Source organism: Apostichopus japonicus, chromosome 2 (assembly GCF_037975245.1).
Source record: "Apostichopus japonicus isolate 1M-3 chromosome 2, ASM3797524v1, whole genome shotgun sequence".
Lineage (NCBI taxonomy): Eukaryota > Metazoa > Echinodermata > Holothuroidea > Aspidochirotida > Stichopodidae > Apostichopus > Apostichopus japonicus.
The window spans coordinates 16,065,204-16,083,313 of NC_092562.1; the positions used below are offsets into that span (position 1 = coordinate 16,065,204).

The window sequence follows — 18,110 nt, forward strand, 5'->3', positions numbered from 1 at the left end:
TACTTTTCTCTGACAGATATTGTTTGTTTCTCGCTACAACACAGTAATAATATATATATTGACCAGTTTTGTCCCGTTCAGCCTTCCTTATCCCTTTTGCCATTACCAAGAGCTACCCTCATTGTTCTTTTTAAATATGTGTATCTTATATGATTGAAATTAGGCTGTCAAGTGGGGCAATACCGATATGAAAGTTTATCAGTAAAACAATAGGTTCTTGCAAAGTAATTACAAGTTTGAATAAAATCAGCATGAAGGTGTAAAAGGATATATCAAGATGAAAAGGAAACAGGATACACATTAATTACTCCGACCCATACCTCACCCCCCCCACCCCCTCTTTTACATGTGACCAAATAGAATGACAAAAACAAAGAAAGAATACAAGCATCCATCCCTAAAGGACCTACCTTTTCTTCTGCCTTGCTTAACATGTTCATAGCTCTCATATTGACATTTTTGCTAAGTTTCTCCTTGGTTTCTTGTAGCTTCTGTAATTTCCTTCCGACCTCCTTCGGGTCCTTACTCTCGAAATCATAGGCGGTGTTGGGTTGACCAAAGTACTGTTTCTCCGATGCAATCCACTCATATTTAGCTTGAAGACTTTCCACCTGCCAATTGAAAGGACGGACACAATTAGATTAAGGTAACGAGGAAAACAGCACTGAAATATCTTAGAAACACTCTTCTATTTCTTGTCAGTGTTGCTATTTCATATTGAACGAAACAATGATACATCAAAACTTTCAATCAGTTCATATCAGTTGTAAATTTTGTCTCTTACATAACAAGAACTGAGTAATATCAAGTATGCTGTTTTTAGCTTGAACATACATCCACAAATAGTGTTCGACCGATTGTATGACAATCGGTTTTACCGATTACCGATTAATTCCTGTGACAATCGGCCGATTACCGATTATTTCAAAATTTTCGTGGAACTGGCCTAATGTATGATTTAGTGTTATGCATGATTACCAACTTCTAGGCCAATACAATCAAAGATGTAAATGAACGACTTAACTTTTCACAGTAAAGATTAATGGAGTAAGTGAAGAACACTGTTATACATACATAGGGCGATGTACGATTATAACGAGGAGTCGCAATATTGCAATCCCGCCACAACACAGTATTGTACAGACTACAGGAGGGGGGAAATAGTAGCCATTGCCTCCGAAATGAAAAATGAAAAAGTTAGGGACAGCTTTTACAACTGCTATTAGAACCATTATCAGTGTTGCAACTCCAACGTAACTAAAGTAAAAAGTTTATCGCACGTAAATAAAATATTCGTTATTTCGTTAGCTGATATTGAAATATATTATTTGATATGAAAAATAATGTGTAGGCCTATGACTAGTAAGAGTAAGTTGGCCTGACGTTTCGATCCTAGCAGGATCGAAATGTAATGCCACATTACTTAAAACATATTCTTACACAGGCTTTTTAGTGGATAAGCAATTTGCTAACAATTTTATTTTATTATCAAAAATTAAACAATCCCGAAAGTTTGCTTCAAGTTTTCAATGATTACCATCTGCACGGTAAAATTTCCGATCGAACGAACGTTGTTTCAAACGATCTTACACAGTAAGTCAATGGCGCCTCTCCATTGACTTAACTACATGTGGGAGAATTCGCACACTAAAGTCCCATTGACTTTGTCGCGGCATGTCACTGGAAATCAGACTTGCTTTTAGTCGGTTGCGGTAAGGAGTTTGGTTACTGTTAGCAACTTAGCACATATGGTACATGCGGCATTGGAAAAAAGTTGCGTCGGGTTTTTCGCAAAAATATGCGTAAGAATGTTTGCCTAATCACAAAATAATGTAATGCAGTAGAACTACTGAGGACTGTCGCCAAACGTGTTTAGGGATTTTTAGTAGTATTTGGAGCCTTGATTTCATCATTTTATGTCATTTGTAAAATCTTGGGCGCATTTTCAAACTTAACAGTTCTGAAGCTCAACCGTTCTTCAGCCAGACTAGCCTAATGTACGTAGATCTCACAATGAACAAAGCCTAATGTTATTGTCTTCACTTTCCAGTTTTCACCTATGGTGAAATGGCCAAAGTGGTTCAAAAGTATATTGATTTGGTGTTTTTATTTAGTATAGACAATTAATCTTTCTTATCAATCGTTTAACATGATGACAGGTGGTTTTGTTAGATGTAACAATCGAAGCAAAAAAATGTACGTCGTCCCCCTAAGCTTATCGCGGGTATACTGTATGTTGTTACCCGGATATACTGCATAATGTTAACTGCCATAACTGGATAGTGCATCGAACAGCATTTGTACAAACTCGCGTGAGGGACTTGAGGTACCGTTACATGGTAGATTAGCGCACCTTCCCCGGCTATGAATAGCATTGAATCGAAAGATCAAAATTTTTCTCCTGCTGTGGTTGTGGTGTATCAAAAGCGCGGAAAAATACAATCCTTTATGTGGAACGTAATAATCGGTTCCAAATAATCGGTAGCGCAATGGATTTTGCCGATGCCGATTATTTACCGATTGTCTGATAATTGGCCCGATGCCGATTGTCTAACTGATTATCGGTCGAACACTATCCACAAATACTTAGACAGACACTGTTGCAGCTTAGATCTCTTTCCTACAATAATATTACCACAAAAGATGCATACCCTTATCCTCCCACCCCTCCCCCCTCCCCCCTTAAGTTTGCCCTCTTCCCGATGTTTGTAATATAATAGGTGTGGATAATCAGAAACCTGTTTCTACCACCAGAAGAATGTTAACTACATCTCCTTTAACATCACATGAAATGTGATTCCCAGATGAGTGTCTGAAACTTAACAAATGACTTTACTCTCATTTTATTACAGACATCCATGAAAAGTTTTTATTTCACAGAGCCAATCAAGTTAGACGTGTCTCTCACCAACACCACCCACGTTTGCAACAACCATTTCTTACGGTCCTATCTACACTCCTCTTGTTTCGAGAAGAAGCAGACCCTGTCACCACGGTACATTACGGTATAACATACTAACCTTATTAGAGGCATCTTTGCTGTCCCGTTGAAATTTGCTGATTTCATGTTCCATTTCTTTGATCTTCAGTTGTATTTCTTGGTCTTCCTTACATAGCGCTTGTCTCTCTCCTACTTTGGTTTGGATGTCCACGTTTCTTCCCTTTAGTATCTCCTTCTGGTCGTTCAGGGCTTTCTTGGCCTCTGCTACCGATTTCTGGAATGGTAAAGAGAACAAACATGTGTGGTAGGTAATAGAGTTAATAGAATCGGTGCAATATGACATTTCTTTTCCCTCGTATCTTTATATATCTTAATTTTTAATTCCCTTACAAAATATTTTTGGGATACATCTAACTACAAACCATGCCCATTTTCAACTCTTAGTCATCAATCTAGTCATCATGAACTTTTCCCTGCTACACTTATCATGTAACATTGGCCAAATATGAGTGTCAATAAGCAGATGGAACAATAAATTCAGTTATAAAAAAATTCACAAGTACAGACGAAATTACAACGCCCTTCGCATCAGTAACATGCGGGAGTGATGGGTACCATGCCTAAGTTTAGCATGCAGGCCTATGTTGGTTAACTATGAGTTTTACATTTTATACTATGTCATACATCTATTTTCTGGTACCTTACTTCAGTGGCCATGTTTGAATCTTACTACAAGCCAATAATTAACATAACCATAACCAAACATGGTTAAGCTAGATGACAAGGGTAATTGAAATATGTGTTTTTCATCTTTTCAAGACTTGTTTACCAGAATCAACATCAGCTTAATTGCAACGTGCAATATAATGGAATCTTTTCTGCATGCTTGACACCTCATGACTAAGGGTATAAACCAGGGGTGGGCAACCTTTTTGAATGAATGGGCCAGATATGCGGGGTGAAAAATTGACTGGGCCACACCTAACCAACGACCTGCTGTTGATTTCAAACCTTTGATTCCGAGGACTTTCAAGCAATAGGTGTGTGTACTTAATCTGTATTCACAAAACACATGTCAATACAGAACAGTTGATAATTAATGGGGATAATAGGCCTACCTGACAGCATTAGTGCCGATAAATTCTAAGCAGCTAGCTCGGTTTTTGTGATGATGTAAAATAGATTGATTTTTTTCTTTTTCTTGAGACATCTCATGGGCGGCAAAAAAATCATTGGCGGGCGGCATGTGGCCCCCAAGCCCTAGGTTGCCCACCCCAGGTATAAACAGTACAACCCCGTCTACCGAGACTCAAGATCTCGTAGCGACCGTACGGTGTTTACTCTCTCAAGTCTTACCTTTGATGTCTTGGCTTCATCCTCCAACTTGACAAGAAGTTCTTGAAACTGCTCCAGGGCTTCATCTGATTTCTTCACCTGCTCCTGGTACTTCTCCAAGTCTTGCTTCAGTGTCTCCACTTCTAACTTGAGTGCATCAAGCTCCTAGATAAGAATGAAAATGAGGGACGGAAATAACAGAACAGGAAATAAAAAATAAATAAATAGACAGATACATAGACATAGATAGAGACGGACAGACGGTCGGATGGATTTATGGATGGATAGACATAAAAATAGATAGAGAGAATGATTAAAGACGGATAGATATATAGACAGATAGATAAATTGATTGATTGATAGATGGATAGACAAAAAGATAGATAGATAGATAGATAGGTAAGTAGGTAGGTAGATAGACAGACAGACAGATAGATAGACAGAATTATAGATAGACAGATAAATTGATTGATAGATGGATAGACAGACAGATAGATAGACAAAAGATAGATAGATAGATAGACAGACAAACAAATAGACAGACAGATAAATAGATTAGTTTCAGGAACTGGAAGAATAATTTTCTTTCCCTTACTGCTTAAATTTTATGTAGCTTTTCAGACTTAACCCTTTTGCTCCCCCCCCCCTTCCAGCCACTGGCTCTTTTACACATTTTTTGGTTATAATTGATCTAATTTTCACTATGATAGGATTCACCACTCACCTGATATTTTCCCTCCATCTGTTTCTTGGACTCGTCTGCCTTCTTCTTGGATTTAGTGATCATGCTCTCGGCTTCCTTCAGCTCCTGCTCTCGGACTGATTTGGCATCTTTTATTTTAGCCTCCAGTAACTTGGCTTTCTCGCTCAGTTCTTTCTGCTTGTCTTTGTACTCTGTCATCGCTTTCTGTTGTTCCTCTGTTTGTAACAAAATGTCAAAGGGAGGCAGGTGATACTTAATTTAACTCGCTGGGTGAAGTTTTCGAACACTTCAGATTTCAAGATTTAATTGTGAAATGTCGACAACTACGACGACAGCCGTCTGACCGAGAGTATTCGGTCATCCAAACATAAGTCGACGGATTAAGCTGTGGGGCTTAGGAGATCACCCTTTGAGATTATGATTAACTTTTCCATCTATTACCATGGCCCCAAAAGTGCACTTGTAACATTTCCTAACACTACCACCCTCCTGGCTCCCAAATCATCAAGTTATTTTTTTAAATAAAACTGATATTGAACTAACAAACAGGATGATAGCCCTGCTTATGTTTCTTCAAAGTTGAGTCCTTCTAAAATTATGTCAGTCGAAACTGATTACAAGAATAAACCCCTTGTCTTGCTTTTAATGCCTCTCTCTTCAGTCAGTGCATTCCTAATTTAGGGCAAGGAGACATGTTCAACACACGCCCTCTTTCGTCACGGTAGGAATTTGCCAGACCTTACCAATCGCTGTTGGCAAGGCCAATTTGATATCATGGATGATTACATAATGCCTTTGTGAAAATAGTGCGTAGACTTTGATGGAAACAACCTCATTTTCACTGGCAAATATTTCAGACTATCTTAAGAATAGAATTAAGTGTTAAATCGTTTGGAGACTGTCATGATTTCTTCATCATTATAACTGATAGAGCTAAAAAGTGAGGCTTATTTTTAATGCAAAACTAACAATGTTCAGTGAAGTGGATAATGAAAGTGTCATTATTTATATGGCAAGTTTTTAATGATTCGCCAACAACAGTCATTTAAAGTAATACCCCCATTTGACTCAAATACACAGAAAAGTATTTCTCCATGGCTTGATTACTTATTCTGCAAGTTTGCCATCACTTCTCAAGTAAATCATTTGGAAGTCATTTTGAAGGTCAAGTTGAAGAAGCACAGCAGAAACTTGCCAATCTGTGCAGTGCTTATCAATGAATTCTCCAAGCATGCAGAGATATTATCGACTTAACATACCTTTAGCCTCTCAACCAATGCAGTATGTTTGATTACACAGTGCCATTTTGATAAAATAAAAACAACATAATTTTTCAAAATGGTACAAACCATCCTTATTCAGCACAAAACTTAGAACAACATGACAGAATAGTTTTCAGTGAGAAATTCACACCCTTAGGAGTAGATTCACATGAAAAACATGTGTTAACATCTGGATTTTGGTCAGGAAAAAAAAAAATCTTTCCATAAAAACAAATTTTTGATTGATGCTTGTAAATAATCGCAAGAGGGACAAAATGATTTTGAAGCAAGTTTGTTGATATGTTCACGGTAGAATGATGAATAAGAGGATATCTGACCAATGGATGCTTCCAGGGCTTGTATCTCCTCCAGTTGTTTATGGTGAGTACTCTGTTGTAATCTTTCTTGTAGGAGACTGGTCTCATGGACTTTTAGGTCATATTGTTCCTTCATTTGCAGAAACCTTAAAAAGGAAAAAGTCAAAAGTTAGATTCAGTAAATAATTATAATAATAATAATAATAACAACAGTGATAATAAGAATAACTAAACAAGTAACCATAATTATTGTTCCTTCATTTGCAGGAACCTTAAAAGAAGAAATAATAGAATATAGTACACAAACTAAACAATAATAAAATCAAAAGCAACAACAGATACATTTTCTAAAGAATCAAAATCCAGGAAATACAGTTTATTGCCATAAATAATCAAAATATGAGCTGAAAAGATGGGTCCTTGTGTCAAACAAAAAAATAGTCACAGTAGTGGAAGAACACATTGATGGTGAGCGAGGGATGGCGGCATTGAAAATTGGTGAAAGTTTTCACTACCCATAAATTTCAAGAAAACATCTTAGGATTGACCGATTTTGAAAACATAAACTTTACTGTCCTGACTATCAGGATCAAATGTTAATATTCAAGGAATTCATACTTGTCAGCGGACGATCTGAATTTATTCAGCTCAGAGTCAATTTTCTCCAGTTCACCCCGATTGGTGTTGAGGGCTTCCTCTGCCTCTTGCAGTTCGCTCAGTTTCGCTAAGACATTAGCACCTTTCGTTCTCGCACCTGAGGAAAGTTATGGGTTTGAAGAGGAAAGATTTGACTTTGTCCAAAAAAAAAACGGGCAAAGGAGACAAAAGTCATGCAGGGGTGTATTGTTTCTTATCTCTGACAAACTAGCGGCTGATTAGTATAAAGATTATTGCATTAGATTATCATTTGAAGATGACACAGCACACTGATCAAATTAACCTATCTCGCAACAATCTGACACCCTGCTGACGTGTAACAATTCCAAGGAAGAAAGATATTTCCTACATTTACAGCCGTATAGTGCAATGTGTGTGCTGCAAACAAATGCTATCATTCTTTACCAATGCATTATTTTGAAATGAAAAAGTCAGTACAGAATTTTCTTGCAATGACTTTGATAAAGAATATTCATTATATGATTTGCATAGTATTTTAGTTGTTTGGTGGTGCCTCAGTTAGGTTTTGAAGCTGTCAAATCCTGTGTTGTTACTATACTGTAATAAATTCTTAATAACTCACTCAGTCAGGAATAGCTAACTGTTTTTAACCACATAGGTATCATAGTCAGACCGAGTGGTACCAGAATATGTAAGAACATTACAGGACTTGGTCAGAAGATTGGAGCAAGATGTTACCACTCAAACTTCAGATTTTTAAGAGCTTACCTCCTGTCAGCGTTCCAGATGGATCAAAGGTGTCCCCGGCCAGAGTGACTGACCGAGTCTTCACACGAGGATCAAACGCGACCTAAGTACAAAAGGAAAACAACTCTCTGCCTGACTGATGCATTTATTATATATTAATGACTAAATAAGTAATTAAAAATTATAACTTTATATAAGCTGGTATATGAGGATCAGACACAACCTACCATATGCAACAAAATAAACAAATTCTGCCAGACTAATGAATGTTTTAATGAGTCAGTTAGTCCCCTTGCTTGAAAGACAAGCATATAAATCTTGGATGAGGTTCGATATTAGCCAGTGTGTAAGTGATACTTTGAAGACACAAATAAAAACAGAACTTTATGCAATGTGGCTGTGACATAGACAAACCATGATGAAGTCAGACAACATAAGTTTCATGATATATTCATTACAACCAGTTCACAGTTTCATGTTTTTTTTTTGAAAATCAGGCAAAGAGAGTCATGGTTATAGCTCCTTTAAATTTGGGACTATGATTGATGTCGTGCACAAAGGGATACTACAATGTGGATACTACAAGAGGATACTACAAAGATAAAAATGTAACGCATCACATTACCTTTTTAGCCTGCTCCATTTGGTCACAGACTAAAGTGGACCCAAATACAAATTTCATGGCTGTCTCCAGATCGCCTTTGAATCCGACCAAGGTTAAGGCGGTTCTGACTTTGTCTTTTCCGACCTGGAATGTAAAGATAGTTTGGTAAAATAGGGCAATGCCGGCGGGGTGGGTGGGGGTGGGTAGATCAGTTTGTCAGATGGACATAGCACTACTAATGAAAATATTACTTGGTATTTCAAAGATCACAAATCAACCATTCCCAATCCCCAAATTTTTTAAAAATGTATTCAATTATTGATGTTAGAAACTGAGTTCTTGCTAGCAACAAAATCTATCATGTCTGGCAGGACAATATTACAGCGCTCGGATTATACACCTGGCAACGTGTCCAGCAGCAAGAGATACTCACCACCTGTTGAGCTGCCTTGACTGTTTTGTCATTGATGCTCCTGGCAGCGATCTTGTTGAGTGGAATGATTGTATATCGTCTTCTTAAATCCCCATTCTGTAGTAACTTCTTACCCGTTACTTCTGTGTCCACAATGACATTATAAAGCTGTCAAAGAAACCATTCAACATACAACAGGATGAACATTTTGAGATTACCCGAAACAGTTTCTATTCGTTAAACTTAAAAGTCACTATATGAGGTCAATCTCTATGCTTCCTCCTGATTACCTAGGTTGATACATCCTAATACATGATATCACTCATTTACTTTCAATATTTTCAAAGCTTGTACAGCATGAATGAAGTGACTTAACCTTATCAGAGAAACAATTTTTACCTAGCCACCTGCAACACAAAAGATTCATGGATTACAATATAGAGATATTTTTTAATTTCATTTTCAAGTTATGATAACAACATAGATTGAGTTGCCAAATCACATAACCAATGACACCAAAATGGAAGATCGTTTGACTAAGTTATAATTAATATTTTTGTAGAATGTGAATTCACATTACAAATAAAAACTTGAAAAACATAACAATACAAAAGATGAAAGAAAATCATTGTAACAAAGCCCTAATATGTTTGGGTCCATCCATTCCATTAAAAAAGATACAATTTTGCTTATCAGTACTGATGCAATATTTTTACAGCTTTATGGCAAATTTTTTAAACTATGAATATAAAGACAAACCTTCCTGCCTGCGGTGACTTCCAGAGCTGTGGCGTATTTGACGTCTTTCACCTTCACCATCCTGGCAACCAGGCCGTGAACCTTTGAGCGATCAAAATTCTTCTCAGGACTCTTGTAGTTGAAGCTTAAATTAGGAAACCTAAACGACATTTTACAGAAAAAGGAAAGAGACAAGGTTTTTTCTTAAATGTTTTTGTTGTTGTAACGTATCCAAGACAGTAGTTGGTAAAGAATCTGGGACAGCTATTCTAATTTTGGGTCAAAACTTGCTTGTTGCCTGAAGCATCACCTTGGTATTGAAGTTAACTACATCGTAAGCTTGTATCAGAAATCTCACAAGAGATATTTGAAACACTGTGATTGTGAATTTAGTTTCACCTAGCCTACTAAACATGTCAGAACCAGGATGCTGAATATGCTAAAGTTTTCTCTGGACTAAAAGTGCTATATATGAAGCTATTATCTATAACACTTCCAACTCTGCAATGTGACTCCAACTATACTAAATTTCCTGGAGATTGTCTGACCATACCTGGCCGTGAGGGCATTAACCGTGTCTTGCAGCTTCTCCACTTCTGCTGAGAGGGCCCGCCTCTTCTTAGCCAGCCCCTCCTCTTTACCATCCTCAAAGCCTAGCTTCTTCATTTCCGTCTGAGAGTAAAGACAATGGTACATTTTGTAGAGTGAGTCATACCTGGACATGTCATATGGATGCCTATCATACAAAACTTTATCGGTAGATTTTTGACACATAGCGGCAGAATGTTCATTTACAGAATCACTCTTGTTCGAGTTTCCGTCGAATGTTGATCCAGTCTTACGGGGACTAGTGACTAGGCATATAGAATGTGTCAGACTTAACAGTAGATTAAGAAGGGAGTGAAAGTTGGCAGTGACACAAACATAGGGTCAATTGGGTGGAGGGGGGGGGGGGGATGTTGCTAAAAAGATCACAAATTTGTAGCTTAGCATTGGGCAGTGTAGGTGAGCAGTTGGATATGGACGGTTAAAACAGTAACTGCAGCAGGCCAAGAGTTCATGGTGACAAAATAAAACTGGACTGCAACTCACAAGAAAAGATAATCTACATACCTGAAACCTATCCTTCAGCTCCTACCACCCACCCCCCACCCCACTACCCCTTTCACCAATCAAAGGATAGAATACAAACATTAAATACATTTTTCAATGCCACAAGGATTATGTCTCAACAAGGTTGTATTTTCCTTTAGAGATAATATAATGGCTCGGTTTCTTACCTCCAATTTGGTTTTATTCTTTTCTATATTTTCGAGGTTACTCTTGTCCTTCTCATACTCTTTCTCAGTTTTCTTCAGTTCTGTTTGTTTCTTCTTCAGTTCACTTTGAGCATTCTTGAGCTTCATCTGAGCTTCCTTGAGGTTGGTGTCTGCAGTGCTGAGACCATCTTTGCAAGCTGTGAGATATAAAAATTTAAAAAAAGTTGAAACGAATTGTTTGAAATATGTACATCAACAAAACTAACTTTTTATCTATTCATAAAGTTACAAACAAAAATAGAATTTTGAAAAGGAAAAGTTACATTGTTCAAATAACCTTGGTGTTACATAAACAGTTCTAATATATGATAGGCTTTCCTCGATTCAATTACCGACTAAAGCAAAGCCATTTGAAACTTTTTCCTTCAGTAAAAGTGAACCATTAACAAAGCAAACCAGGAGGAAATTCTCTGTCAAAATTGATACCAAATTTTGCACTGTGAACTTCCTTGGTTAAGTCCATTTAACAAGGCACCCGATGGAAGCAACAAGGGATGCATTGTTACTCTTCAAGTATCATAAAAAATAAATTATAACAAACATAACAAATTTCCAATGTTTGTGGATCATGCATTTACAATAGATAGTTGACATCGCATCGTCGAGGGTCCCAAGTAAATTTTGTGCAACAAGTAACAGTGTCCCTCTAACTAATTCACCTTGCCAGTCGCATTGGTGAAAAAGTTGTGCACAAATCTAGGGCTGATTTAGATTATGATTGTACTGACCTAAGAGCTGATCGGCCAGTGTGGCTTCCTGTCCGTCCTCGTTACTGGATAGTCCACTGGACACAGCCTGGTAATGTTTCTGGGCCGCTGAAACAGCTTCTGCATCTTTCTTACACTGTTCCTCCAGTTTACCAAAGTTGCTGGACCATTTCTCAATTTCTTTTTCCTTAGCTTTTAGGGTTGCTTGATCCTATGGAGTAAAATCATAAAATAAATGAAGTTAATTATAAAACAATAGTTGGCAATGGACACGTAGAATGTTGTCGTCTTTATACCCCCATCAAATTTATAACATCCATTTCTGTGAGAGGGGAGTAGGTGTATCCTACAGCATTGATGCACATGGTTTGAGAACAAAGTTCACTGTGACCTATCAAATCAATGGTGTAACCACCTAGCCTCAGTCACTAGCTGAGATAACAGCCTTGCTGTTTTTCTAGTGTCCTACATAGGTTAACCTTCCTACTGGAATGTTATTTTTGTATTAAACTTGTACAAACATATGAGAAATAAATTTCAAATTGAAAAAAATTGAAATTAGTGCCTGAATGATTAGACCCTTCAAAAGTATCACAGTTGGATCAAACTTTTAAAGTGCAATTGGAATGAATGATTCTCACCTCTGAGAAACTCTTTTCAATTCCTTTCTTCTTCTTCTTCTCTTGGTTGAGTGTTTCTCGTTGATGTTGAATAGTACTCTGCATCTTGGTATCCTCATTCTGGCGTTCCGACAAAGTCGTCTCCAATTCTTTCAGGATGCCACCGGCTTCCTCATCCCTCTTCTGTTCCAGCTCTCCGATTACGCGGTCGAGGTCCAGCACTGATTGGTCGATCTAGCCAGGTAAACATGGACGATTAAATGAGAGATAGAGGGAGACAAAGAGAGAAGAAATAAATAGGATGGTTCCAGATTGAAGTGAAAACTGAAACGAATGAAGATGAACTAAAAGTTAACGAAATAGTCAGGTACAGTTTTAACAATCTACAGAATCCAGATATCAGACCAGTCTTATGTAATCATAGATACATGGCCAGAAAAATGTCTTCTTACAAAGTGGCTGCTGCTGACAAAATGCATCCACTTTGACAATCCTGAGAGCTTCTTACTTGCTGACACATACTGCACAGGGTATGTATACAGCAGTTGATGCAAACTGCTCTTTTGGCGAGTTTCCAACGTATGCAAATGCTACCATTAGTACTATAGTGATCTCCTTCATTAGCAGTGAAACCTATTGGGATTCAAGTTTTGCCCTTCAGCTAATGCTGTTAGACTGTTCTTACAAGAAAGGCTGAACTGTTGGTGTTTCATTTAGAATGCTGATAAGGGTCTCCAAAGTAGAGATAATATTCCATGAATAAATTGTCATTAAGGAAACTAGAAAATGGTGTTGCAGTGAAAAATTGACTTGTGTAAGATAATCACATACCACCCCCACCCCCTCCCCCTTCCCCAATTCATGAACTGCATTCCTGCTAAAAAAAAGCTTCATTAGCTAGTAAAGGTAGCTCATCCAACATTAATACCTCCTTCAACCTCTGTCTGTAATTGTTGGAGGTTTCAAACATCTTTGCTAAATCATCGGCCGAAGATTTGGAAGTTTTTTCGGCGCAGACAAACTGATAGGCGACGTGCCACCTGGAAAGATGCTCCAACTCCCTCATCACTTTCTGGTACTCCAGATAGGATGCTCGCTCCTCCTTGAGACGGTTAAGGGTTGGAGCAATCTCTTCCTCAAGAATCTGTTGGACGAATAAAGACGAAGGTAAAAGTTTTACTTTAAAGGCATTGAAGACTCGCCCAAAACTGCGTGCGGCCATCTGAAAAAGTTAAGTTTCTGTTGCTTGCAAGTGACGTTTTGTTCGGCCGCTACGAAATGCAGACAGTAATGAAACGTGATACCTTAATTGTTATCTTTAGCTGGACCTGAGATGTCCATCGCTGTATGGTTTGTATACTGTGCTGTGGGTATTGACCGCAGCTGTATGCACTGACTATACACAAGTGTCTAATTACCGACGGTAGCAAGGTGTGTGTGTATTTTCTGGGATCGATGGTGGTGTTTAACACTTCTGTTACACCTCATTCGAAACTAGGTCAAATTACCGGCATTAGACGTTTCTTTTTGCGCGAGTCTTCACACCCTTTAAGGGTAATTTTGTTTATCTTTGATCTTATTTAGAGTAATAACATTTGATGAAGTCAAAGAAAAGACAGATTTCTACAGCTCATCTGATTAGCAGACTCTACATGCTAACAAAAGCTTAAGTCTCATTTCAGTGTCAATACAGTTCGATTCAGATCAATTGCTTGTGAGCTATCAATGCACTGAATTTATATACAAAAGTTTGTCTTATAATAGGTCAAAGGCAAACTTGTTGTTACAAAGGCAAACTAGATACTCACTTCACTTAATATTTTTCCAGTCTCTTTCCACAATTAAAATATTTGCAAGAACTCCCAAATTGGTATAAGGTACCAATAAACCATAGAAAACAAAACATTATTAAAAAAACAAAAACAAAAACAAAAACAGGCAATATCAGTACTAACTTATTAAGGTGTGTAGCTTTCTCAAGTATATTCTAGTTGTAGAATTTCTCTACAAAGTCATAGATCTTTACTGTCCAAACAATTTCAGAATCACAATTAACCACAGGGAATATGTACTATGCAGCAGTACTCACAGATTCAATTTCCTTCAGCTTAGCATCTTTCTTTTCGATAGTCTTTTGCGCTGATGTTCGTTTATTCTCGTACATTCTTGTTCCTGCAGCTTCCTCGATCATCGAAAGAATCTAATATGAGACCATTTTTTAGGAAAGACAAGAGTGTGTACTTTTACTAATATTGAATATGTAGTTTATTAATTATAAATGTAGCATTACACATGCAATACTAAGGAAAATAAACTTATATCATATGATGCAGAGTTGCATACGATAGTGCTTTGAGCTCAGTGTTAGAATCAACTAAGTACAACTGTGTACAACTGGAGTGTTAGCTCAGTGGTTAACGCCGGTGCCTTTCAATCATAAGGTCCCTGGTTCGAGTCACTCCCAGATTAATGTATGTCGTCCAGTTACACAGTTGTTGACAATTAACAATTCATAATCATGGACGTTAAATATGAATGTAAGAGACTGACTTCGGTCAGCTTGCGGCTTTGATAAGCCAAGGAGGCTTCTTTGCTAGTTCCTGCTTGCAGGAGGCTCTAATATATACATACAACTGTGTGCATGTACAAATGTCATGGTAATTTAATCAGTGTTATCTATCCACACTGTCATCATAAGCTATGGTAAGACTCTTTGACTTACCTCTGGAGGTTTCATGTTCAGGACTTTGGTAATCCTCCCCTAAATGAAAAAACAAGAACACAGGAAAAAATAACTACGTAAACTACTTCAAAGGATGTATGACATAGAAAGAAAAAAGCAATTCCCAGTGTCGAGAGTCATGATGACATTTTCAAAAGTTAAAAAAGAATACACCAATTCACCAAAGATACCAATTGGGGACAAGAACGTTCTGCATTTTTGTACGAATTTGCAACAAACTTGTAAAATTTGTAACTATACATACTTGAATGTTAAAGGAAAGGTACTTGAAAACATAGTGTTTCTGTGGTTAAGAAGAATCCCACCAGGAACAATAGCATAAGGCAAGCACTTCAGAGTTTGCAAATGAGTTATTTCTTTGCTCTTTCAAAAATTTGTTTATCATTTCTCAGTCAGCATATTGTTGTTGATTTACTCATTTTATAATAATATAACAACAACAAATTATGTCGGCAGCCCTTCCCTGCCAAATCCTGGGGTGAAATTTAACCAAAAAGAAGGGGAAAAATTATATAGGGGTCAAAACCAAGTAAGGAGTAGATAGCTCAGTAAGCAATGCACAGAATTTGTAAACCTGAGGTGACTGGTTTGATGCCTCGTTCTTGCCAATTCTCTGTGCCCTTTTATATAATTTGTTTATAAATAAATTCCAAGTCAGTTTTCTGTTACTGATTTTCTCACAGAACAGACTTTGATATATAGTTTGCCACAAGGCTGACAAGAATGAGAAACTGTCGAGTCTGCGAAATCAAATTTCTAATATGATTAGCAAAATGACTGAATGCAAGTAAATACCAAAAAGTTATGTCTCTGACTGAAAATACTAGTCAGTAAAACTGAAAATAAACTGTTTCATCAATAGTCACTTTTCCAAACAAAGATGAAAGGAACATTGATATTAACATTCTGAGGTGGCATTTGCAAGGGTCACCCATTTCTCACAATACCTGCATAATAAGAAAGTGAGGGTTGTTGACATTAAGTTGAACGGAACAAAATAAATCGTGAACTCGGCTGTTGTTTGCATTGGAACCATTGATGAGGTATTTATTCCTGCCTCCGATGATGACCTTTGTAGAAAGAAGGAGAAAAAAGAAAGAAAAAAAAAACATATATGAGAATAATATTTATTGCTCACATACATTTTCTATAGCAATTCAGATGTTCAATAATTTTCCTTTATCATAACTTAGTTAAAGTCATAAATAGACTATGATCCTGCGGAAGGAATAGTCTGTCATTGACCAGTTTTCACAATTATTGCACAGACGAGTAGATTTTACTGAATTTACTACCAAAAGTTTTGGTTAAGAGCACAAGGTATATTTCATCATTTTGATAATAAACTTCAGTGTTCTTCAAAATTTCAAGGTATGAGTCAGTCTAACATTTTTAATTTGATTCCACATACTAAAAAATGAAGCAGTGGCAAGGGGCAAAGAAAGAGGGGGGGGGGGAGGGCATATAAATGTGATACATTGCAAACCAGTCATTTCTCCTAAGTTCAACAAGGTATAAAATTAACATTTCCAAAGCTGGTTCATGACATATGGGATTTTAACTGATCTGTCTCCTTACCTGTCTTGAGACCGTGATCTCATCAAATGTTTCATAGCCAAGTGGGCTTTGATTTTTGTTACGGTTGTCAAAAGTAACAGTTACTGTTGCCTTTGTCACACCGGCTTGTCCACCCTTGTACACCAGTTCCTGCAAACTTCCTGCACGGACCTTTATTGCAAGGAAAAGACCAAAAAAAATAAAGTTAAAAACCAAGACAATCTTGATTAGTAATATGAACGAATTCTTAGAAAACTATGAACAATTTCTGTTTCTTTTATCTTCTTTTGTTAATTTGTTATTAATTGTGGATTGCAGTAATAGTGGCTTCACAATTTTGATGCCAGGCCTATATCAGCCTTATGTTATACAAACCATTGTTATTAGTTAAATAGTTCTTGTGCCACTGTGATGCATGAGAATCCAAATTTAAATGCTCTTCATCTTAAAACATAGTTTATATTAGTCTGAATTCAACTACATAAATAAGTTCATGATAATTTAGTTTACATTTCAATGACATAACTTGAATCAACATAGGAAAGCATCCTTACCAGTACTGTTGTTATATGGAAAATGATGCACTTAACGTGCTAATACATCAGTGGTTAGACTAGTGTGTTGCTATATGAGGATTAGGAACAATTTGGGTGACTTTGGGCCCTAAGGTAGGATTCCACTTAGTTATAATGGCACTAGCCTACCATTACCAAGTACTGTCACTGTCATGTCAGTCTCAGGGGATGCCTAATAGTAACACCAACTGACTTTACTGTGTAACTGTATTGTAGCTTAGTTACTAGCCCAAAGTACTAACTTTAGGTCTAGGCTTGGCCAACTACTGAGTTTGACTTAGAACAGCCTACCATATCAACTTAAGACTAATAGGTAACATAGTGTAACCTAGCCTAGGCTAAGCCAAATGGGCTAGCCTATGGCAACTTGATGTACTTTCTCCCCAAACACAAACAGTGGACCATGATGTGTGACTACAGTAGATCACACACCTTCACAGGTGTTTGGTCATCTCTGTCATGAAGTTGAAGTCTCTACAGTTGTTTGCTTCAAATTGGACTAACGTTAGGCCTAGGCTAGTAATGTTAATACATTGGACTAGTCTTAAGTTAGGCCTAGGCCTACCTGTGTTAGGTTACTGATTCCGAGGAGAAAACAAATAGCATCGAGTATGTTAGATTTTCCAGAGCCATTTAGACCAGTGATCGCGTTGAAAAGATTATCGAAATCTTTAATCTCTGTTCTTTGAGCGTACGACTTAAAGCCGTCGATGACCATCTCTTTTATATACATTTCGATAATTATTCGGCTGCGGAGGCAGCCACAACGAAACTACAGTAAATGGTAAGAACGTTATGCATGGAAAATTGTGTCGACCAACTGTCTATACTGTATGTAATATGGTTAACTTGCAGCTTAGGCTAACACAACAATCGAAAAAGGCGCTACAAATTGACCGTTAACACTTTCTA

At 37.3% G+C, this 18,110-nt stretch overlaps 1 protein-coding gene across 1 annotated transcript in view; it reads right to left on the minus strand.

Moving 5' to 3' along the window:
• The window catches only part of LOC139979740 (structural maintenance of chromosomes protein 2-like), a 33,586-nt gene extending 15,536 nt beyond the window's left edge, over positions 1–18,050 (minus strand). Inside the window, exons 1-20 of the mRNA XM_071990814.1 lie at positions 17,764–18,050; positions 16,645–16,794; positions 16,014–16,136; positions 15,046–15,084; positions 14,413–14,523; positions 13,252–13,467; positions 12,345–12,557; positions 11,725–11,914; positions 10,958–11,133; positions 10,231–10,349; positions 9,699–9,837; positions 8,961–9,107; positions 8,549–8,671; positions 7,945–8,026; positions 7,177–7,312; positions 6,580–6,704; positions 5,001–5,194; positions 4,298–4,441; positions 3,021–3,215; positions 411–611 (exon numbers count right to left, since the gene is read on the minus strand). Of these exons, the coding sequence (XP_071846915.1) occupies positions 411–611; positions 3,021–3,215; positions 4,298–4,441; positions 5,001–5,194; positions 6,580–6,704; positions 7,177–7,312; positions 7,945–8,026; positions 8,549–8,671; positions 8,961–9,107; positions 9,699–9,837; positions 10,231–10,349; positions 10,958–11,133; positions 11,725–11,914; positions 12,345–12,557; positions 13,252–13,467; positions 14,413–14,523; positions 15,046–15,084; positions 16,014–16,136; positions 16,645–16,794; positions 17,764–17,931 (2,991 nt within the window). The 5' untranslated portion in view covers positions 17,932–18,050. The remainder of the gene's footprint in view (positions 1–410; positions 612–3,020; positions 3,216–4,297; positions 4,442–5,000; positions 5,195–6,579; positions 6,705–7,176; positions 7,313–7,944; positions 8,027–8,548; positions 8,672–8,960; positions 9,108–9,698; positions 9,838–10,230; positions 10,350–10,957; positions 11,134–11,724; positions 11,915–12,344; positions 12,558–13,251; positions 13,468–14,412; positions 14,524–15,045; positions 15,085–16,013; positions 16,137–16,644; positions 16,795–17,763) is intronic.
• Positions 18,051–18,110: the final 60 nt, after the last annotated feature.